The sequence below is a fragment of the Actinia tenebrosa genome, unplaced genomic scaffold (assembly GCF_029948245.1).
Source record: "Actinia tenebrosa isolate PJP-AT-01 unplaced genomic scaffold, QUT_ActTen_1.0 PGA_scaffold10__47_contigs__length_13832649, whole genome shotgun sequence".
Lineage (NCBI taxonomy): Eukaryota > Metazoa > Cnidaria > Anthozoa > Actiniaria > Actiniidae > Actinia > Actinia tenebrosa.
The window spans coordinates 1,575,838-1,600,853 of record NW_028292570.1 but is presented as its reverse complement, the minus strand read 5'-3'; the positions used below and the strand labels follow the sequence as shown (position 1 = coordinate 1,600,853).

Here is a 25,016-nt window from a genome sequence, read left to right as displayed (position 1 = left end):
AATGAACATATGAAAAAGGGATTAACCTTGTCAACCCAAGAAAGGCGATCCAATTAAAACCTTGCTCTGAAATAGTTCACAGCCTCGTTAATTCATAAACACAACTTTTTCAAATCTTACTTAAGCAAGGGGTCTTAAATATCAAGTTCAGTATACATTTCTCATAATTCCGGTTTGGGCTTTTGTCATTCCGAAGGGAAAAATGAGTAAATAAAATAGTCAGCCTATTCTTAATTCTTGTCAAGTTTTGTAGAGTTATAAGAAGAGATAACTAGCTAAAAACTAGTGTGAGCTGCGTCGGTGTTTCTAATGAAACAGTAACGATAAAAAGGTAAAATATACACCGTGAAAAGATGAAAAAAATTACTGACGTTTCGGACGCTAGTCCTTCGTCGGAGCAAGGACGAAGGACTAGCGTTCGAAACGTCAGTAAGTTTTTTCATCTTTTCACGGTGTATATTTTACTTTTTTATCATTCTTGTAGAGTTAATACGATTCATCGCTACATCTATTGGACTCAGTTTCTATGGTATCTTATCGTTGTAGAAGAAAAGTTCATAAGTTTATTAGATCATTAATTTCTTGCAATAAATACTCAACAGTAGATCAACCACATGCGAACTGAATGAAGGATTTGAGTAGAACGCTGGGGTCTTTATACATTTCCAAAACAATATATAACGGCTGAAAAAGTATCAACCCATCAGAATGGTGATTAAACAAGGATTTTAGAAAACTGAGAGGCCCCCTCATTCGTTCTGAATTCAACTTTAAAAAAAATCATGAATAAATTAGCGTTTTGGATAATTTATACAGAAGTGGTACTATGTACCACACATCCAAAAAGCAGAGTTTTGAGTAAGATCGTTGTTGTCACCTATTCAGTTAGCTTGCGCGAGTTTCAAAAATGATGTTAAAACAAAATATAAAGGTCTATTTCGTACTGTTTTCACAAATTTCATCTGAAACTCGTTTAGAAAGTAGAGGGAATAGCCAGCAAGCACCGACATCTATTAGACAAAGAAAAGCCGCGAGTGAAGCCGTGGAAGAAAAGGCTGTGAATGTTCAGTTGAGACGATATCAATCATTGATACTGAAATCAATCACCTAGTCAGAGCATTTTTTATTTAAAAAACAAATGAACAATTAAAAAATATAAACTTTTAGAATTAACTAGACTACATTAATTAAGTTATTCGGTTCTCGGAAATATATAGTCACTTTAATTTATTTGTGTGGGAACAAATGTGTGGGAAGGGCCAAATTAAAATATTCCCCCACTCTTGCCTTTTTCATTTTAAGTAATGGCTCCTACAAGCGGGAATTTGCTAAATTGGCATCATACTTCGAGGGTCCTGCGTCAGTAACCAATTTAGCAATTATGGATAACCATTTCTTCATTTCTTGTTAGCTTTTTTTGGATCGAGAGATATTCAAGTTTTAAGTTTGTCTTAATTAGGATGTTGATGATGTCATACTCTCAACTCACAGTTTCCTTCGGCATAAACTTCATTATATCTCTGAGATTTTTTGATGAATGTCATTCAAACTTTGCAGTATGCCCAAACTTTGGTTTGCTATAGCAACTCACTGGTGTCCAGTCCCCTATCAACGACTTTAGCCTTTAAGCGATTGCTTTGTTATTTTTTTAACTTGAAAAGAAAATTATTAAACTAAATTTCTGTCTATGATCATATTATATATTTTATACCTAGGCTCATTCGATACGATCTCTCTTAAAGGTAGAAATTTTAAAAATCTTGAATTTTAAGTTCGGGTAGCCTGAAACCGAGACTACTGCTATGACAACGTATCTATGGAGTTAATTTTGAAGAACAGTTAGGGCAGCATAATACTACTAAATTTGGATGATTTTGATCGAAATTGGGATGAGATATAACTTATCATAATTTTACTCTGCTTAAATATTGAGAATATGACTTCATCAGGAAAAATGACCGCCATTTTTAAACTCCAATACCTTTAAAAGAAAAAAAAGATATTTGAAAAAGGAAAGCGGAATTTCATTTCACTATCAAAGGTTGTTCAATCCAGTCAAATAACAGCAAGTCAGAAATTTGATCGTATTGGCACTTTACAATTAAGAAAAATCGAAGAAAGAAAATTTGTCACACTGCTTGCCCTGCTTAACCGCCTATTCTGAGCGCTGAAACTGTTTGGAAATTGAAAATACTTGACTATCACTACAAGCTGAAAGAATTTGACAATAAAAAATTTGATAAAAAAACACTTGAAAACCCAACTTATTAAAAACTGGCTCATCTAATACCAGAGCGAATAGAAATGCTTAGACATTACAGTTAGATAAGAAACTTTGAAAATAAAACTGGATTAATCTAGTAAAGAAGTTTAAGACATGACATGTTAAAGGAATTTTATAATTGCCTTTAGCTTTCCGGCTATAAGGATGAAAATCAAAGTTACAATCTACCAAATTACTATTCATTAATCGAGTTGGTTTCGCCAGAATGGTCAGCGTCCTCTCCATCTCGATCCGGTGTATGGGTTCCCAGATGTTTCCTTGGCCCCTCTTTCTGTTCTTCGCGTGTAAAGCTGTTTTCGCCATACATGGTCGATTTCCAGTTGTCACCACATTTCTCGAGCTTACTTCTTAACAACCAGGTGGTCTCGATTATTTCAGTTTTGTTCTCCCCACAAATATGGCATTGCCCAACCCAACCGGTAACAGATGCTCCACCACGCCACACTACCATAATGGCGAACGTGCTGTTGGGATTGCCGGGTGTACTTATGCCATACACTTTAGAATGGCTTTCTCCTGCTGAGCCTTTTTTGCGTTCCACAGCAGTACGATACTCTCCAACAATGACGCCATTAGCATATTGGTTTAGTATCACTTCAGAACCTAGCTCGTTATACCAAGTTCCGGTTATGTCACATGGCTTACCTGATGTGATGTTTGTGTGAAGGAAGCCTAAGTTTAAACTATTAAAACTTGGTATATAAGGAATTTTGTTATCCATCGCAGTAGACTCTGATCTTTGTTCTGATCGTGTAAATGAATCTTGGCCAATCAATGTCGTTTGTGATGTATCATCACGAGCCTTTACCTCTGGCAGTTTTAACCAGGAAGTTAGCAGCTTTTCTTTTCCATCTTCACATACAAGACATTGACCGGTCCATACTTGTGTGGATGATCCACTGGACTGAACGACAGCAAATGAGAAAGTGGCCCCTGGAGAGTTATATGGAGCGGCACCTGTTTACAATTACAATTTATTTAAATATATGTAAAACATAAAATATATATTTAAATCAGGTTTTATAATGTAAGAGATTCTATAAGAAATAGTTTTATGGGACAAAGGGTTGGAGAGAAAACACACGAAATCAACAAATATTTAATTAATTATGCATTTCACTTAATATTTTAGTATGTAAATGTAAATTTTCTGAAACTTCGCAAGTTGATAAAGCAACGTAAAACACATAACATAAGCCCAAAAAATAGGGTGTCACCGTGCAATCCTGCGAGCAAAATGAATTAGAAATCGACCATTAAGGCGCCTATCGCGATCTACGCGACGAGTAGTCAAGTGGTAAAAAAAAAATAATTCCGCTTATAAAAATGCAACTTACAGGGTAAAAAGGTATTATAATGTAGTTTTAACTAACAATCTGTTTTCAAAACGGTTCTTTTCTAGGAGGCATTAAAGCTAACACTCTTTGTTGAGGGGGAAAAAAATTACATCACAGACAAAGAGCGCTGTTGCTTTTTGTCGTTCTTGTGGGTCCAGATGAAGCAGAAAATGTCACGTTTCGGTGTAATAAATAAATAAATGTCATCAAAAAAAACCTGAGAAATGCACATCTTAGGCATTCCTCTAACTATATGATATAAAAAGGGGGTAACCATAGTTTTGAAGAGATATGAGTTGAAGAGGTTTCTGTATATTTTGCCCATGAAAACATTGGATGACGTCATCACGATAAGCGTTCGCTCACTAAACTCATGTGTAGAAAAGATGCGGACGAAAAATGTCCGCGAACGTCATTTCCCATCATCCCAAAACGATTTTCGCTTTTTTGTTACTTATTGTTTTGTTCTTCTAATGTAAAAGACAACAAAGATATCCATCATACGGCGCCATTTTATGAAATACATGGATCGCGAATGTCAGGTCGAGTTGCTTTCTAGGATAGTGTCCAAAGTTTATATAAAAATTTAGGCACTGCTCAAAAGCGGAGCTCCCAATAAGCACAGGGAGCCCATTTTAGATAAAACTGAAAGATGAAAATAAAATCGGGGGGAAAATCTTTCTTCTTCTTCGAGATGAAGATAGTGTCCCCCAAAATGAAAGCCATGAAGTGAGAAAATGAAATCGAAATGCACTACATCGTTTTCTTCGCTCGAGTCTTTGTTTTCAACCTTACTGTTCTCCCACTTAGGCGGAATTTTGTCCCATGTACACAACCCACCACCAACCACCCCATGGGTTAGTTTTGTTCTTGAAAAATTCTTCGATAAAAGTTTTGCATGGCTGACATTTTTACGCTTTGAATTCCTGGTTAATATTACAAGTTTAGTGAAATTTACCTTGGATATCTTTGTTATGTACCGGTATTTGGGAGGAAGGGGTACTTTAAAACATTTTAGATGTATTTTTCATTCAGAACTTATTTCTTCTCACATCAAAATTTATTCAAAAGTGTACACCTTTTAAATGTGTTTTTATGAATAACAATGTACCGCTTTTGTATCTTTTAACCAGTGAAGCGGAATGACACTCGATTAATAAAACTATACATATGCGGTTTTGTAACCGGAGAAAACAGCGTTGCGTTACTGACGTCACTAAGTTTTAATAGGCTCCATCTAAAATTACACTGATAACAACTAACTTGACCAAGAGAATATTAAGTAAGAGAGCACATCTCCCCATACATGAGTCTCTAATCTATTTTTAGTTCCGCGCTCAAGCCTAAACTATTTTTACCATGCGATTGCTGACTGGTCAGAGTTGTAGTGACTTCAATGCTAGCGAAAAATGTTTAGTTTCCGACTAGAAAATGTCTTTAAAATCAGAAAAAAGTTGAAATTAACCTATCATGTATTCTTCATAGACGAAATAAACATTAAACTTAAAGATTGATGTAAAAGAACAATGAAAAAGGTCAAATCAGGATGGTTTTCAGTACGACTGAACAAGCTAAAAACAACGAAGACGCCAGGAGTTAAAAGGAGACTCTCATATACCGATAGTGCGTTTGGACTAGCCATCAGGCCTGTCCCGTGATAAGGTGGACGACACTGAAGAGTGTAGATTTAGATTTGAATCCAGTGGCGGTTTTCGTTTTGAGGTATTCGAATCATCTTGCATTCCAGGGTGTCGAAGAATACCTTTGGAAGCCGCATTCCAATTCGTGTAGGCAATGTGCTTTACATCAGAAAAAATCTGTTAACATTTGGTCAGCTATGATTTCAAGCTCACGCCCCCTCATGTGACCCCATACAAATGATGTCTCAAAAACACGGTTTTTGGATCTTTTCTCAAAATAATGACTATCTAGGCAAAAAACATAAGTGGATTCAGTTAATTCAACTATTTACGGACTGTATTTTATGGTTTAGATTGAATTCTATTGGAAAAAACCACCGTACTTTTTGAGTTGAATTTACGTTGTTGGATGTAATTTACAACAGAAAATGCATGACATAACCGGGGTCAAGCTAGAAAATCGTCTCTCCTTGAAATAAAACAAAACCTGTCAAAAAAACAGAAGTGGATTTGAAAACCCCGGCCTTTTCTGAACATTTTGGTATATAATTCATAGGAATTTGTTAAAATTTAGAACCGTATTTTTGCTGATTTTATAAGCTCATAGTATCTGTTGGCCTATACATTCGCCACTTATGGTTTCTTAGGTTTCGTAGCCTCGAAAACACGCTAACTACTAAATGTTAGTGTTACAGAAAATTAATATTATTGGGGCTTTGACGTTTAGGGAAGTGCTGTCAAAACTCTGTAATTCTAGTCGACCGATAAGTCTAATTGGATTTTTTTGGGGGATTTTTTCGTTGTCAATGAACGAAACAAAGCTGTATCCTGTTTGTAATTTTTGCTCAAAAAAGGAACATACCCAGATAGTATGATAATATACGCTACATAATCATATAGAAACGATTATATTGTGGTGCTAATCGAAATACAAGGGTCCATAAGGGGTCCATATGAGGGGTCCAGCGATTGTACCTTCCCTCCCTCGACGGTATATTGGTAGCTGAGCGACTTCTTTGCGCGCGACGACTTCGAACACGTTACCTTTGTTGTCTTAGATCAATCTTCTCCTCAAGGGGCTCGATTTATTTTATTTAAATATCCAGTAATCCTTTGCCTTCTTCCTTAGTCTTGGATGGGGTAGAAGTTCGAACGGCTTTACTTTTGACGATGTTTATACAGTTGGCCTAACTTTCTTATTTTCTTATATTCATCTCAAATATCGGAAAGGACAATCCGCAGAGAATCTTTTCTTCTAGAAGGCTTGAACAAATTTTCAAATGACAGATATCCCTGTTTTCCTGGGTTACTTGGAACTCAGAAATTTACTTTAAAACAGCAATGGCAAAATCGATAATTTTCATTCGCGCTAGCCAGCGGTAATAGAAAAGCTATAAAATTTTTGAATGTTTTGACCTTTGATTGTTTATATCAGAAAGTGGTCTTTCACTTCCGTTAAATTAATCTTCAATCGTGATTGGTTACTTTTTGACAGCTAGAGTTTCGATCACGCATATCTAATTAGTAGGCGTTTATCAAAATAACAAAGGCTGCTGGCAGGCGTTCCCTTTTTCCCCTTTCCGCCCCTTCCCCTTCGCTTCTTTTTTCTCGTTCCAAAGTTCCCCCAAAACCCCGGTTTTTCCCCAAACCCACAAGAGAGAGAAGTCGTGTTCGTCGAAGATTACACCGCTGCAATCCATACGCCTGGAGAGCTCCTCGTCCAATAAATTCATTGTTTGAAATGCACTATAACGATCCGAAAATCCCTCAAGATGATTTTCGTAAGCAAGTACGACTTAACAGGGATATATTTAACATTCTATTGAGTTCCGCTCTAGCTTATAAGATATCAGGGTTCTGTTTTTCTGTCAGATGACAAGCGATGATAGTTCCCGCTGTGATTTCTTTTGTTTGGAGAAATTTTGGCCAAAAAGTTCAGTTTCTACCCTGTTCGACGGCGCCTTTGACATTTTGGTTTGTTGGCAAAATTTTGATGGACGGTCAAATTTACGGTGGCACTAGAAATGGACTCGTGATGACAGGTTTTGTCGGATTAAAACACCAAATTCTATCAAACTTTGCCTAGTGCGACCCGGGCCTAAATTACTAGCTATTGTGCTACTTGATAGCCCATTAAAATGCTGCTGCCTTATTTTACGACTGGTTGTCACAAACAGTCAAGCAGAATGGAGGATTAAATTTCAATCGCTTTACCAACGGTAGGCTGGTAAAAACATGCTTTAACATGGAAGTTTTGTCGTGTTTGGAGAAAATTTTACAGATTTTGACCATTTAAACCATTTTTCTTATGTTCTGACGTGCATGTTATTAAAACTGAAAGCTGTTTAGCTTCTTCTAATGGGAGATAATCAGTTTTGATTCGATTGCGTTTTATCGAAACTGCATTTATTTTTGTGGAATTCGGATTCCATAAAACACAAAAGCCGGGCCTACCTGAAATTGTCGAGTGTTTTTTTCCATCAGGATGTTCAAAACGTTCCACGGCACTTCGATATTCACCGATCAATTTTCCATCGCTTGAATGTCTGAGAAAGATTTCGGAACCAATCTGGTTGTACCAAAAGCCATCCAGGTCATTACATTTCTCACACCATCCTCTGGCAAGACATGTTAGAAGCAAAACGGCAACAAAACCCAACATCTTGAATAACGAAATAAAAAGCTTTGCTGTACGTTCAGTATCACTAAACGTTACCAGTTCAGAAGCTCTCGGGCTGTCGCATAAAATCGGGCTGACAGATGTACTGTAACATAATATTGGCTTCCTTAGAAGGCGTTTTGAATTACTTATCAGTCTCTCCAAACTTGCGGATCACTTACATAAACGTGTTAGTACATGCCTCCTGTTTCTAATTTTGAACAGGTTTCATACTTAATCAGTGATGTCCTCAGCAAATTTTTCTCATATGTTTGCTTTAAAGGGATGGAAAAGAAACATCCAAATCCATTAATGTCACGAATATATTGAAATCGTAATTCAAGCTTTCTGGATATAATTTTTACCCAAGGTGAAGGTCCCGCTGCTTTCTCAAGAGATGAAGAAACGTTAGATCATGCATCGATCTTGTGACACTTTTGACAGTCCAGTTTGTTGGGACATGTACTAAAACCTGGAATCATGGACAGTGGATGACGGACGGCACAGCGATTTTGTGATACGAATTTTACATGAACTATAGCTGTACATATTTTTAGATAATGAGAGACTACTTTATGGAAAGTGCGCGCGGAAGAATTGCTCGTTCGTTTTATGACACCGCAACTCTTTAATTAATCTGTTGAAAGCACTTTCCATGTTTTTTTTCTGTTAATCATACCCATTCGATATTTTCAATTTGGTTTGAATTAAAACACTTTTTTAGTTTACAAAGTTCAAATAAAAAATTAAAAAAAATAAAAAAATAAAAATGTTGTACAAGCACAATAAAAAAATTATCCGGACACCTTTATAAATATTAGTATATTACAAACTATTCAAAAGATTTCCTTCTCAGCCAGCTTTTCCTTTGCTTTGCTAGTAGCGGAGCTCCCGCGCGGACCGAAGGCCTGCGCGAGCGGAGCACCATACTTAAGAAAAAATGGTAAACCACCGAGTTGATTATGTTTTCATGGCTTGGCTGGCGTCACTTCCGTCCGTCCGTCCGTCCGTCCGTCCGTCCGACGTACGTACGGGCGTCCGTGTACACAACACAGGAATCCCACTTGATGTCAAAGCAAAACTATTCGCAAATGCGGCTCTCAAATGCACAGAAAAAATAGCTTTTGGACAAATTATAGACCAAAAACAAATAAAAACAACTTACATGTAGTCAAAGATAAAGAAGTGTTCTTTAAGAATTCAGGTGTTTTTTTTTTTTAGAAAACAATGCGTAATATTATTATTTTTTATGACAAGCATTTTTTTCGACGAATCGACAAATCAAAGACTTTCTCTCAAACTTTTAATATTTCTATAGATAACCTTAATTTATTTTAATGCTGGAGGAAATATGCACGAAGAGCATATTACAACAAATATTTGTCCTTTATTTAACTTTGTAAATCTTTAATAATTCGGTTGTTTTTAACCAACTATCGTATGTTTTTTTTAAGAAAAATGCAGCTTTCTTTGTCCCATCGGCAAAACCAAGCTGAAGACTTTCATTCAAAAATTTTATATCTTTCTACAGATAATTTATTTATATGGTTTGCGGTAAAAAGCTGAAACGGAAACAGCGGAAAGCTGAAAGCTGAAAGAGCTGAAATAGCTGAAAAGTGCAGAAATTCCATAAATTCCACGAATTTCTGTACTTACTGAATTTCTGTACTTACTGAATTTCTGTACCTACTGAATTACTTTCATCACTCTTATTATCATGAAAGAGCTGAAAGAGATTTGATTTTTTGCTTTATATACTATGCCGAGGAAAGCCAAATGTTATATAAATTCGAGAGCACCTCCACAATTTAAACCAAAGATTTCTTATATTCATATATAAGTTGTACAGACGAATAATGATTGCATATATCATATGTATTTCCCCCTTGAAAATCATTATAGATGAACTTGCAGATAAGACTAATTTTCTCAGAAGGAACTTAGACAAATTCGCGAAGCATATATTTGCAAACAAAGTTTCAGAAAAAATGTGATATCTTCGAAAGATTTATACTGATTGGATCTTGCAAGTACAAGTAATTCTGTGCAATTCTTGTCAAGTTTAATAACTGAACGTAAACTTTGTTTTTCGAAAACCTTTGTCGTTCGTGATTTTCGTATCTTTCTCACACATGAAGACAGATGAAAACTGGTAAATCGAATCTCAAAATCTAGAAAGCTTAAGTTTTCAAGCTTCTTGAAAAGTAGTTAAGGCTTATGTGAAAGGAAAAAAATATTTTGATAAGGTATTAGAATTTTAAGAAAGGGCTTTTTTTTAACTGATGTTACATTTGGTTTTAACGTTCAGGGCCTTTATTTCTCTAGTTTAGTTAGTTGATGATCTCCAGCCAATTTTCTATCTGATGATACCAAAGCATTTGTTTTTTATTTTCATTGCGGTAAAAATATATTTAATATAAAAACATCAAAATTTCTATGGAAAACCAAACATCGTTATGTAAGAGACCGAAGTAAGCTTTTTTTTTTGTTCACCTTAACCAGTTTTCAAGTCTATCTGTTTTTTTAGTCTTGATGTGTCCTAAATCTCCAGATTTTCGATTTCAATGAAAGACATCCGAGGTAAATTTCACTAAACCTGATATTGTATTGGATTATCTGTAATTATCTTTTATCTAGTAAAAATAGCCTAGTAAAAATGTCGGCTATGTCGAAGAATCTTCCAAGAACAAAACTAGCCCATGGGGGTGATGGTGAATTGTGTACAAAATTCCTAAGTGGGAGAGTATACTCGCGCAAAGAAAACAATGTAGTGCATTTCAATTCGATTTCACTGCATGGTTTTTATTATGGGAGACATTATCTTCATCTCGAATAAAAAATAATTGACGATTTTTTCCCGATCTTATTTTTACCTTTCAGTTTCATTCAAATTGGGCTCCCTGTGACTTTCGTATCAGGAGCTCCGCTTTTAGGCAGTGCCTAAATATATATATTATCAAGTGCCAAAATCCCTGCTGTAAGGTCGAAGTCAAATGAATTAGTGTAAATATAATCAATAAGAGTTAGAGGTGAGTGAGAGTTTATTCTTGTAGGTTTAGTAATGATAGGATAACCACTCATTACTGAATAACATTTTTACCTATTGTGAGTTCCATATTGAAGGGGATCAATGTTAAAATCTCCCATGATATAAACAACATGTTTTTTTGGAATTAAATAGTTTGATAGTACTTGCTTAAGCTGTGTCGAGAATTCTTTAAAATTATCACGTGGGTGACGATAAACACATCCAATTATACAATGGAAAAAAATGCCCATACATTTGGAATATTTGCTCTTTTCGGTCCTTTTCCCCTCTTTCCAAAGCAATAGGTTGTGCTTAAAAGTAAAGTTATATAGCACAAGTAAACTGCGTGACAAAACATCCTAAATGACCCGTAAATCTTCTGTCCTTTCGCTAACTACCGTAGTTAGCGTGTTTTCAAGGCTACGAAACCTAAGAAACCATACTGAGAGGCGAATCTATAACCAACAGATAGTATGAGCTTATAAAATCAGCAAAAATACGGTTCTGAATTTTAACGAATTTCTATGAATTATATACCAAAATGTTCAGGAAAGCCCGAGGTTTTCAAATCCACTTCTGTTTTTTTGACAGGTTTTGTTTTATTTCAAGGAGAGACGATTTTCTAGCTTGACCCCGGTTATGTCATGCTTTTTCTCTTGTAAAATACATCCAACAGCGTACATTCAACTCAAAAAGTACGATGGTTTTTTCCAATAGAATTCAATCTAAACCATAAAATACAGTCCGTGAATAGTTGAATTAACTGAATCCACTTATGTTTTTTTGCCTAGACAGTCATTATTTTGAGAAAAGATCCAAAAACCGTTTTTTGAGACATAATTTGTATCGGCTCACATGATGGGACGTGAGTTTGAAATCGTAGGAGTTTCTGTTTTGGTCGAGAGTCGAGAGTCGAGAGTGCCAAGTCGAGAGTCGAGAGTCGAGAGTACCAGGTCGAGAGTCGAGACTACCCTTTATCTGAGCATCCAATTATAGTTTCTATGATTTCTGAGCATAATTAATTTCCTCAAATATAAATCAATAAATATAAATGAGAGCGTACATATATAATAACACTGATGATCATGGGATAATATGGCAGTCTTCTCCGATGTCATTAGGCTAATTATGATTCATTGCACCATTAAATGATTACTGTACCCTGCTTACAAGGTGCAATGGTTTGTTCTTTTTCTGTGTTCTCCACTGAATTTCTTTAGCCGTCGCCTTAGCAGCTGGGGCCAAAAAATCACTGTGGGTAATTTGCAAGGCATTTTAACGGCTTTGAAAGAAATCTAACATATAATGCCCTTCTGAATAAGGGCCCGTTCGCACTAGGCTAAATTTATGTTTGTTTTGCAAAAAAATCTGTCAACATCGGCCGTTTCCTAGTGCAAACGCAATTTTTTTATCTTACCAAAATTTGTCTCGCTTTACCAAATTTCAAAGACGCCGTCGGCCTGCTTCGAAGCAGGACAAAATTTTGTCAAACGTCAAAACTGTCAGATTTTTTTGATCCCTAACAGAATCATATGCATTTGGCGCTACTACGGATCGCAAATGGATCCATCTCAACTCGTTAATAGCCAACAAAACATTAAGTCAGATAGAAATGGCGCGCAAACTATCGGCGTCCGAGATAACTACAATTTTTCAATCAGTGACACAAGCAAATAAGGCAAAAAAGGCAAAGGAAAAGAAAACTAGGGGAAAGGCAAAGGCTCAGCTAATGCGGCTGAAATCTTCGTCGCCGTCTTCCATTATTTATTCGGAGCACAATTTGATTTTGAAGTTGCTGGACTCTCAAAAGACAAAGCAGCATCATAAAATGTTGCGGCATACAAATCATATCTTTCAAAAAACGAGGAAGAAAAATAGAGAGATGATGATACACGTCATGTAGTGTTACATTTTGATTGACATATACTTCTTACGGATCAGATTTTGCAGATTTTGGTATCTTGTAGTGCGAACACAACAGGTCAAACGATTTTTTGTCAAAGCCAATTTTTGTCATGAATGAAAATGACTCGGACAATCTTTGTCGGTCTAGTGCGAACGGTCTGACGTCAATCATTCACTGGCAAAAAAGATTTGTGCTGTTACTTCTCCTGGCGTTTAGCACGAAAAAAATGGCTATCATGATAATTCAATCTCAGTATATATATTACACTTCTTTTGTTTCACTGCACGAGTTCAAACTCTGAAAACCCTTAATTGAAATCAAACAGATTTCGGCTATTTATACAATGTAAGATCTTTTAGGATCTTATGCTGTGCGAGCTGTCATTGATTGTAAAGCTGTGCTATATGAAACTCAATATCTTCCAAGAATCCGGAAAACAAGGGGAAAAAAGACTGCTATTTGCGCAGATACACAACTATATATATATATATATATATATAATTATTTTCGAAATAACACATGTGAAATAACACATATTTGAATATTTAAGTGAGTGTAGAGAGACAAGATCACGTAACGCAATGACGCGATGTCAGTGTTATTATATATTTACGCTCTCATCTATATTTATTGATGTATATTTGAGTAAATTAATTATGCTCAGAAATCATAGAAACTATAATTGGATACTCAGATAAAGGGTAGTCTCGACTCTCGACCTGGTACTCTCGACTCTCGACTCTCGACCTGGTACTTTCGACTCTCGACTCTCGACCAAAACAGAAACTCAAATCGTAGCTGACCAAATGTTAACATATTTTTTCTGATGTTAAAGGAGATTTACAGAATTTGTAGTCTGTAGCTCAACCCAGCAGGACTCGACATCGGGAGTATCAAATTTTATGTCTAGTCTTGGGAAGGCATTATATTTTGTTGAAATATATAAAGCAACACCCTCAGCTCTAGTTAAAGTGCAAATGAACCCTTCGACAATACTTTCAGTACTGATTCTACACGAAGTGAATAGTTGAATGGTAAAATATTTCTTGATTTGAGTGATGCGTCTCTAAGTTATAAAGGTTTATACTTCCAATATGCTAATAAGTGTGACGTCTATTAAGGCTTAATTAAATATACAAAATTGAACTGGTTCATAGAAACAGTATTTAAAAAGCATCATTATTTTACTCATGTTTTACATGAAAGCAATTTTGAATTTGTATTTTCAAAATGGCCAGCATTTAGTATTACTAGTTACAACAAAAACACTCAAATACCTTACCTGACGTCACACTTATTAGCATATTGGAAGTATAAACCTTCATAACTTAGAGACGCATCACTCAAATCAAGAAATATTATACCATTCAACTATTTACTTTATGCAGAACCAGTACTGAAAGTATTGTCGAAGGGTTCATTTGCACTTTAAGGAATTATCTTGAAAAAAATCATACGAAGGAATATCAATATTAGTTACTGACATATCATTAAGGTATTAGGATACGAAAAATGACGATTTGCTCGAAATATTTTTTTTTTGAAATTTCGTAACTTTAAACTTTTATCTTTCATAGGTTAGTGAAACTTCTTGCAATTTTTGATTGGAAAAGCCAAAATTTTGAGACAAATCGAAATCGTGACTTTATCGAGACCGGAAATGTCCCGTCGCTCGCAATAACGTTGAGTCCAAATGCTCCTTGGTCCTTGTAAAAAGATCCTACATTGCGATCGTCCAGAACAACAGATAACTTGACAAGTGATGACAAAATGGAAGGCTCAAGGTGTTTTGGCCAACACCATCATGGCTCCCTTCAGCTTCCGGCTCGAAACAAAGAAATGCATTTTTCTCGAATTTTTTTTGCCGCTTAAACCTCAACTTCAAAAAGCTAAAAGTCCCTTGGATTTCATTCATTTTTTCTAAAATTTGGAGAATTCAAAAAGTAACTCATGATCCAAAAAATCCTGAAAATCCTGAAAATCGGCCGCCAAATAGACAAAGATGAACGGCGTCGCTTCGCATTTTTTACTGAAATTTTGTTGAGTGAACTATAAACAAAAAACCGCACGATCTTCTCGTACAATTTGGAATTAATAGACACTCGTAATGTTTTAAAAGTTCTTGTAATTGCATGAGTCTTTTAAGGCTCATGCAAAAAATGAAAAAATTGTACTCGAGATCGTGCGATTTCCTATATAAATATATAGTTATGTGGACGAAAGAAAAAGAAAATATATACATATAGGAACAAAAAATATAAAGGAACGAATACTATAGTGTAAGTAATATAGGTGGCGTAAATTTAAATTAAGGTATACCAGTTAAAAGTGAGAAGCAGTTAATTACAAAAAGCATTCTAAATGAATACTAATTATAATCAAAGGGCTTTGAATCTATTATGAATTTCTGTACGGTTTTAAACAGGTTGCAATTCTGACTGTCACTTAAATTAAGGGAACCATACAACATTATGTGAAGTTTTTTCTTATCAGAGAAATTTAACCAGTTCTCATAAATAGTAGAAAAACAATGAAAGAGTTGGACACGCTGAGCTGGACATCGGGGACAATGTAAGAAATAATGCAACCATTATCTCATCCCAACCATTGAAGAAGTAATGCCACTGTTATCAAATAATAATAATAATAATAATAATAATAATAATAATAATAATAATGGGTCTTTATTCAATCAATAAACGACATATTGAAGGTTACAACAATAATAAGAAAAATCATATAAAATCTATGAAAATCTAAAAACCTATATTAATAATAATAGTAAGTACAGATAAAAGTTAAGTAAACGAAAAGCTATAATAGGATACTAAAGCTGTACTGCTAAGTTATATTTAAAAAGTAGCCTATTTACGAAACTATTTTTAAATCTTTCAGTATTTACTAAGGGCATTTGAGATGTTTTTGTTCGAAGCCTGCTTGATGATTTTTTTATTGTCGGAAGTAGAGAAAACAGTGGATGGTGCCTATCATTACTAATTCTAGTGTAGAGCCTTCTATCATACTTTTCAAAAAGTTCATAAATACTAATCAGTTGGGAAATGTATCGTCTCTTAAAACATCGCTTAAAAAATATTATAAACTAATTACGATTTTGAGACGGCAATACCACAAAATATTGACGGCTAGTTGGGAGAAATGATATACCGTATTGTGGCGGAGTCGCGTAGCGACGGGAACAATAAATTCTCCCAACGTGAAAATTCCTGTTTCTATGACAATAATCGATCACGCAAGCACTTTTTCACTGCAGTCGTTTTGAACAGAAATTTTTTTTCTTTCAAAAACGGACCATGAAAGCTTAAAATAGATGTAAAATGTATATGTTTCCGAAACCAACTTGGACTGAGGACGACTTGGAGCTTCCAAATTTTCAAATTTCATCTCAAATTACTACTCCTTCCGGTTCAAAGCCTTTAAATCATCAAATGTCACAGCATGAAACTCAGTTGCCTCTGTTTCTGTCAACGAAGAATTAATGGGTGACAAAAAGCGAAAATCTAGCATTGTTGTTTTGAGGATGATGAAATTGAAGAATTTGAAGCAAACCAAACTGCTGCAAATACCAAAAAAGGGACTGAAGTGGCCATTCGCCGCTTTGAAGCATGGTATCGTGAACGGTACAATAAGGATGTAAACTTTTCAGATATAAGCAAAACCACAACCAGCTACCTCTTAAAGCATTTCTTCTTAGAGATAAGAGACACCAGAAAAGACCGAGTTGGGCAGGAATACGAACCATCTACAAACCTACAGGAATGGTTTGAGGCGATATTTTCTAGAAAGAAAAACAGGAGAAAAGTTTGACATAGGCGAGGATGAAGATCTCAAGAAAAAGCTAGCATTAAAGAAAAAAGACCTGAAAGCTCAAAGCAAAGGCAACAGACCGAATGCAGCTCATCCCTTGGATGTCACAAAGATTGAAAAGTTGTGGGAAAGCGGAGCGGTTGGCATAAAAACCTCAAGACAGCTTTTGCATTTAGTTTGGTGGAATAACACCCGCATGCTGGGAATGAGAGAACGCCAAGAGCAGTTAAATTGTCAAGTTGGAGACTTCGCAAATAGAGGCACCTTCTATGAATAACGGTCTACGAAAAGCAGAAATGGAGAAAACGAGAATCCAAAGTCTAGACGGAAGTATAACAACAAAATATTCAGAGGAAAAGGTGATGAAAGGGATCCTTACCTTGCTCTCGAAGCGTATCTAAGCCACAGACCAGAAGGAATCACAGCATTCTACCTCCAGCCTATTGACAATCCACAAGGAAATGTTTGGTATAAAAAGCTACCTTTAAAGGGGGATGGACTTGCTAATGAGAATGTCATCAATAGCTGGGATACAACAGGAGGGAAACTTCACAAACTCCTCTGGAAGAAAAACGGCAATCCAGGGTCTCCGTGGGCACTTTGATCCTCTGACGATTTCAGAACAACTGGTCATGCAAATCCTATCAGCATCCAGTCATACAGTCACAACTCTTTAGAAACACAAAAGATTATGTGTGAATTGCTGGCATATAATTCCTCTGGCAGTATTCACAGCTCTAAGAGTTCCTCCACAGTAGTAGAAACTTGCAGTCATCTTAGCGACAAGAAGGACGAGCACGTGCTCCCTGCCAACCTGTTGAATAATTCAACGTTAAACAACTGTCAAATTCAGATAACTGTTAACAAAGAATGACTTTGTAAATCATTGTAAAAAGAGTAATTTTATGGATGTAAGTTAAAGGTTTATAACTATGAATATTCGAAGCTCATTTGCTCAGTGCAATTGTAAACCGTTTTTGAAATTCACTCGCTTTTGAAAGCAACATTGCTACTTAAGATAAATATCTTGAAACGAACATTTTTTATCGAGAAAAACTTACCTTTTGTTAGCTTCCCTCCTTTTTTTCCAGTGATAAACTTGAATTTTCATGAGTTTGATGAAGAACGTACAAAATGTTAACGAATTTGATTTCAACTTTGCTTGAATAAAATAATTTTTACTCAACACCAGCTTGTTTCTTATTGGTTGACAAGAACAATGAGCTGTCAAAACACGCGCGTAATAGCCAATCAAAACACTTGACTTGAGACGTCAATACCACAAAATATTGTCGTCTCAAAAATATAAGAAACTATTTAGTGAATCGCGATACTGAATTATTAGGTCTGCCTCGCTTGCTCCATAAACAGGAAGACCGTACTCTAATTTAGAAAGCACGATTGTTTTGAAGACCAGGTCGATTTCGTCTTGCCCATAGCCCTTTTTCCTTAAACCGCTAATAACATGGCCGTCCTTTTGATTTTGGATAAGATATTGAAACTTGCATTGTTGTGAGCTCAGGTATTGAAGCATGCTCGGGTATTATTGTTCTTGATGCAAAAAAACGGGTTCTGGCATGTAAAACTTGACGAGCCAAGTAAAGATCTTAGTGCATTCAGCACACCATGGGGCAGATATTAAAGGCATGCCCTTTGGTCTTGCACCAGCTTCAGAAGAGTTTCAAAGAAGAATGGTTATTGCCCTGGAAGGCCTTGAGGGTGCAAAGGAAATAGCTGATGATTTCCTCAAGGGCGGATCCAGCCAAAATTTTAGGGGAGGGGGCTAATTGAGTTTAGGAGGGGGGGGGGGGGGGGGGCGCTAATTGAGTTTATTCCTTCAACACAACGGAAAACAATATAAAAAAAGCATCTTTTTTTCTGCTGAAGGAGGGACTTCAGCCCCCCTTTGCCTCCCCCCCCCCCCCCCCCCCCCCCCCCCACTCCTGGATCCGCCTTTGATCCTCGTCTTTGGCGCATGATCACTGATGAAATAGCAGACAAAAGTCATGATGAACGACTTAAAGCAGTGCTAGAGATGTGCAAGCAAAGGGGTATTAAGTTAAACAAATACAAGACACAGTTTAAGCAGCAATAGAAAAGATAGAAAATGAGCTGCTGGCCGTAGTCTTTGGCATGGAGAAGTTCTCAGAGTACCTGTATGGAACCGGTGTTAGTGGAATCTGATCACAAGCCAATCAATATCATTATGAAGAAAGTCTTCCCAGTGCCCCCAAAAGGCTACAAAGATCGCTTCTGCGTTTACAGAAGTACGACCTGGAAGTGGTCTACAAACGAGGTGCTGAGATGTACATTACCAACGCCCTAAGCCGTTCCATTTTAGAAAAAACTAATGAGGTTTAAGTAAACAACAGTAAAGTTCTTTATACAGCTGACAACAGTAGATGTACAAAGGAAAGAGAAGCAGAATTCATAAATATGCTTCACTTCCTACCACTGATGCAACTTTTCGAGAGATCCAAAGTCACACTGAGACAGACCCTGATCTTTAGGCACTGCCCAACATACCAAGGATGGGTGACCTGAAGCCAAAGACAGCATTCCACCCCATCTACAATGTTACTACCTGTTTTGAGAGGAATTGTCAGTTCAAAATGGCATCATCTTCAAGGGAGAACGTTTTGTCATACCAGCAGCATTACACAGCGCTACCATCAACACTCTTCATGCAAGTCATCTAGGAATCCAAGGCTCATTGAGGAGAGCCCGCGAGGCTTTTTACTGGCCAAAGATTAATGAACACATAATAATAATAATAATAATAATAATAATAATAATAATAATTATTATTATTATTTATTTCTTGAAAAACGCATAACTACTAAGTCTCGATGCTTTTTACAGGTATTGGGGAAAAAAAATAGAAATATATAGAAAAAAAAAAAAAATGAAAATATGTATATATGTATATATAGAAAACATATTTCAAAAAATCATTATTACAATAAAATTAAGATAAATGAAAGTAGTAGTGATGTGATAATATTTATACATATAAGCTTCTACCTCATAGTCCGTATGTACTTTTAGATAAAAATGTCTTAAGTTTAGTCTTGAAAATGTCAATAGAACTGGAAGCTTTAACATAACTGATTACATGTCGCGGTGTAAGATATACAACAGCTATAAGACGCAACACCACAAAGAACCGATGATATATCATGAAACAGCGACAAGGCCCTGGCAAAGCATTGCCGCTGACATGACCCAGGGCGCTAATTAGGTAATCCCTTTACTAATCATCTAATTAGCGCCCTGCGCTGACCTACTTGTGTTTCACGGCAAAGACTATCTAGTCACCAATGACCGATATTCTAACTTCTTTGAGATAGATAGACTGTACTCCAGGTCATCTAAAAAAGTGATAACGAAGCTGAAAGCACACATATCCAGATATGGATTACCAGACAAGCTCATGATTGACAACGGCACGTATGCAGTTCACTAATGCCGAGTTCAAGCAATTTACAGATAGCTACACCATTACTAGAACCAGAGCTGCACACGAACATTCAACAGAAGCAAGAGAAAAATCAAGCTAAACAAGCTTTCTACTATGACAAGACTTCTAAAGAGCTGAAGTCACTAAAGGATGGAGACATTTTAAGCCACAACAGAGTGACCCCATATGGATCGAGGCAAAGGTTGAGAAGCAAGTAGATGTTAGGTCTTATCACATCAGTACTGAGGATGGACGACTCTTTCGTCGTAACAGAAGACATGTACACAAGACTCCGGAGAAGTACAACCCTACTGAGTACACTCCTGATGTTCCACTAGTACCCTTAAGGGATGAGTCACAAGTACAACCAGAAGAGGACACCGAAAGTCACTGCAAGCTTCAACCGACACCCAAAGCTACAAACACAGCCACGACCACCAAACAGCCATAACCACAGCGAGAAGTGGCCGAGTTGTGCAGACCGCCATACCTAAAAGACTATTATACTTAGACACTTTATAGTGACTCTGGGACATTTCATATAGTTAGTTGTAACGTTTCATGATTAGTTTGGCTCTTGCGTTTAGGGTTGCTTTATAATTATGAACATAGTCGACAATTGGTGTATAAGATGCAATGAAAAAGAAAAAGAAAAAAAATCAAAAAAATCAAAGAAATCAAAAAAATCAAAAAAATCAAAAAAAAAAAAAAAAAAAAAAATTGTAAAGAAATTTACGAAATACGCAAGTATTAGCAAAGTGGTGTAGTTCTAAAAGAGTTGCTGGCTCTGCGATTATTTCCACTACTAACCGTGTTGTGTTATGCATGTCACACTACTTATAAAATTCCCGCCCAAACTTGCCCGTCGTCATGAAATTGTACTCGGATGAAGAACAGAAAATATGTTTCTTGAAGCAAATTACCTAGTTGTTTACCGAGACGACTAGAAGTTCTTCCTTCTCATAGCGATCAACTAACAAGATCAGTTCGCCCAAACAAATCTGACTGCTGAAGTCCTAAGAAATGAATTTATTCCCTCTGAAAATTATTTCTTTTTACATGGCAAAGTTGGGGAATTTTTTATGCAAATTCGTGCAGAAATGTTTTGAAACTGGTGTTTATACTTCTTGGTCTCTTCGTTTTTTGCTCCACTTAATATAACCTTAACTCTCTGACAAGAGTAAATAGTGCAAGATTTCGAATCTAAGATTCACAATGAAGCGCCAGATAAGATGCAAGGATCGTACGTATCGTACGCATGGTGAAGACCCAAGTAAAGCACAGTTTAGCTGTCTTTACGTACGGTAATTAGATGCACGAATGGTACGGATTGCAAGAATGGTGAGGAACCCAGTAAAGCACACTTTGACTGTGTGATATCGTGTCTATTCTAATTATCATAATGTATGCAAATATGCAATCGAACTAGTTTCTCACATACTGTATATTGTATTGTGTTGATTCCTAGGAATAAAAGATGGCGGACACTTCAGCAAAATTTTACGAGTAACTTCTTAACTTTTTAGCTAAGTTACAGGTCACGACAGACTGTTTTCGCGAACGGTACCAATAGTAGTATGAAATTACCAGTTCTACGCCCGGTACCACCGGTGCGGACCGGTGCTCTCCCCCTATAACCCCTCCGGGCCGGTAGAAGGAACGTTGGTATGCATCATATTTTATATTTAGTCGGGCCCAGTTTTTAGGAAGTGGAGAGGGTGTTATGAGTCATATCTATTTTTAGATGGGTAGATTGCACCACATCGACGCAATAAAAAAGTTTTTCGAATTTTATGAGGTGTGCTTGTGGCTCGCGTTCTCTAATATGAGGCACGTGTTGGCTATTGTTTCCAACAACACACAATGTTTATCTTGGATCCGACTTTTCATTTCTAATCAATCATTAAAGTTGAATAAATTTTCAGATGTCGTTGTTTGTTGACTTACTGGTTTTTTTTCCCCAATTTTTTTATTATGCATGAAACGCTCAATATAAAGTAGAAATATAAAGATACTTAAAACTCGTTTCATCATTTAACTAAGTAGCATATTTTAGTTGTGGTTTTCAATGGAGTGGAGACAACCTAGGTCGAGTTCGATGGTTTAACTCTGCTGGGTTCAAAAGGAGGGGTTCTAATTTTTGCGGTTAGGCGCACTAGAAAGGGAGTCGTTTTAGTTTGAGGCGTCGCGTAGCCACTGTCACTGGTGAGTCTTGATGATGGAACGTTTTTTAGAGTCGTAATATTAGTGAGAAGACTAGGACTAGCTGATGGTGGTGCTTGCACCATTTCCAGTCTTGGTTTGTTTGGTAAACTACTTACTTGAAGCTTCTGCTGCAGATCGATATATCGATTGTAGAGTTGTGAATATTCTTTTATTTTTAGTTCCGCAGGGACACTAGGTGCCTTTAGAATGCTAGTCATCGGCTCCTCTAAACTCTGCTCCGTTTTTAATAGAGGTGATTCTGTAAACAACTTTGATGTTCGGAATAGTTGGCAATAGACTGCATGACGTCTGATTGTCCCCCATACTGTTATACTGTTGTAGGGTCCGACTGGAAAATTGTCTCATTAGGGAGAAGGTTGGTCCCAAGTCTACACTCCTCTGGAGTATTGGGTATGAGATCCACAAAAAGATAGTCATAAGGTCGTTGGACGGCGGCCTCATATTTTTGAATAAATTGTTCTGTTTTTCATAGTTCTGGGTACATCTGTTTTCCAAAGTTCATCATTTGCAGTTTGTCTCTTGGATTTGTTAACAAAATGAGGTACGAGGCATTCAGACTCAAGGTGCGCATAATGTTTCCTTGAAAGTAAAGATGTTGCATTAGAAAACCTTGCATAAGGTTTCGATGATGAGATCCTTTAGTAAACAAATTTAGAATTCTTTTGGCATTGGACGTCTCAGTCATTTGATCGTCAATCACAAAATCAGTATTGATTTGAGGGTTAAGGTACGAATCTTCATCCAGGTTGTGCGGTATGCCTTACACAAGCTCGATTCCTGGAATGGTTTTCAACATGTGCTCGTAAGCAGGTTGCTACCGACTGAGTATAACTCCATACAATTCTCTGTGGTGGCGGACTGATGACTTGAGTTGCATGTTTCAGCAAGTTCTGAACCCAATCTGTTTTTCCGGATCCTGTCTTCCCTGCTACGACGGCTGTAAATAATCGTTTTCAGCATTTTCTATCTGTGGGTTGGGGGATTGATTCATTGCTGACTTGCTACCCATTTTCCTGACGCAGGAGTAGTTTCAGTGTTGACCATGGACTTTGTGGACACGGCTTAAGTGAAACCATACATGTTGTACTGATTCCCACATACAGAACACAACCAACACATTTCAATTTTTTTTGAGAAAGAGAAAGAACATTCTAAACTGGGCTATTTAACTACCCACCAGTTTATGCATGAATTTTGGCTCGGCTCGGCTCGGCTCCTTTGGCCCGGCTCGACTCGGCTCGACTTCTTTGGCTCGGCTAGGCTCGGCTAGGCTCGGCTCCTTTGGCTCAGCTCGGCTCCTTTTGCTTGGGTCGAGTAATTATTGATAAATTAAAGTCCCTCTGAACAACATTCATTTAAAGCAGGATTTTGGAGAGAAAACATGACTCAATTGCTTCGTGATAATTTTGGCTATTTACATCTTTTGGTCCGTTGCCTCAGAAGAATGTTTTGCTTACAACTGCCACTCCGGAACAAGTTCATGTAATGTGTGAGGTCTGCCATAATCTATTGAAAGGAGTTATTCCACTTCCTTACTTTCAAAAAGAAAGATTTAATATCTCATGCCGGTGATATTCGGGCGTTAGCTGGTTCATCAGAGCCTTTGAAAACAAAGGAAATAATCTTGGCCTAAAAGGGCGGAGGATTCGTTGAAGATATTGCATCACCCTGATGGGCGCCCTGGGTCCGTTATTGGTATATCGGTATATTGGTAATTCTCCACTAAGGACATTTTATATTGGACTTCGCCTGGAGAAATGACATCATCAGCAAAGAACTCCAGTCACCAGCATGAAGGAACTCATTGAATACGCTTTACTACCTTACAACCCAAATGTCAGAACACCCAGAGGTTTCATCAATGGATTGGTAGAACTGGGCATCACTGAACAAAAATCTTATCGACAATCAAAAAATGTTGGTAGATCTCGTTGCTACGCAACCAGAAGACGAAGAACGGATGATAGCAGCAGTGAAACTAAAAGTCAGTCAAGTGATGATCCATCTCATAATCATGAACAGTATGAAGAACAAAGAGAAAGAACAGAGCAGTGATGATGAAAGGGAGGAATCACAGGAAGAACAAAGCATGGATGAGGAATCGAATTACGATGAATAAGAACAAAGAGCTAGTGTCACGTTTGTCAAGAACCCCGACAGTTTTCCAAGATATCTGTATTACGGTGCCTGTTTTGTACTCTCTGTTTACTGGCTTGGGTTCCTTGGGTACATACACACATGGTTATGCTAATCATAAATGTGTCAATCAATAAATACATTACATCCCCTTTCTTATCTACTGAAAACAACAAGTGAAATTCAACTTATAAATATCAACGTTTGTTCATGACAAAGTTCAATGTTTGTTCACTTCACGGGAATCCGAATCTGATAGGTTTCTTCACGGCTCTTCCACTTCGCGTAGTATATGTCTTGCTTTCAGTGGTGCAGCTTGGAGGTGTAGCTGCTTCTGGATCTTTATTCGATGTCCTTGGGGTAGCTGTTTCCTGTTGACGTTTTGTGTTCTTAGAGGTAGTAGCTGGCACTTCAGACTTGAGACTTGGTAGTTCATCATCAAACAAGTGTTGTGTCTGCGGGGCTTGGCTGGGGTTAATTGCTGGGGCTGTCTTCCGTAATGCAACTCTGTTTCG

The 25,016-nt window shown here is 36.9% G+C and overlaps 1 protein-coding gene across 1 annotated transcript; it reads right to left on the bottom strand.

Moving 5' to 3' along the window:
- Positions 1-1,099: 1,099 nt before the first annotated feature.
- Positions 1,100-8,067, bottom strand: LOC116305592 (uncharacterized). The gene is made up of 2 exons (XM_031715531.2): positions 7,716-8,067; positions 1,100-3,241 (listed from the first exon to the last, which is right to left on the bottom strand). The coding sequence occupies exons 1-2, from the start codon at positions 7,921-7,923 to the stop codon at positions 2,460-2,462; spliced, it is 990 nt and encodes a 329-aa protein (XP_031571391.1). The 5' UTR covers positions 7,924-8,067; the 3' UTR covers positions 1,100-2,459.
- Positions 8,068-25,016: the final 16,949 nt, after the last annotated feature.

What these genes read in the sequence shown, in the direction of transcription:
- LOC116305592 (XM_031715531.2), bottom strand. Translation starts at nt 7,923, where the DNA reads ATGTTGGGTTTTGTTGCCGTTTTGCTTCTAACATGTCTTGCCAGAGGA. An exon ending in AAAACACTCGACAATTTCAG is followed by an intron (nt 3,242 to 7,715) that starts GTAGGCCCGGCT and finishes AATTGTAAACAG; the next exon opens with GTGCCGCTCCATATAACTCT.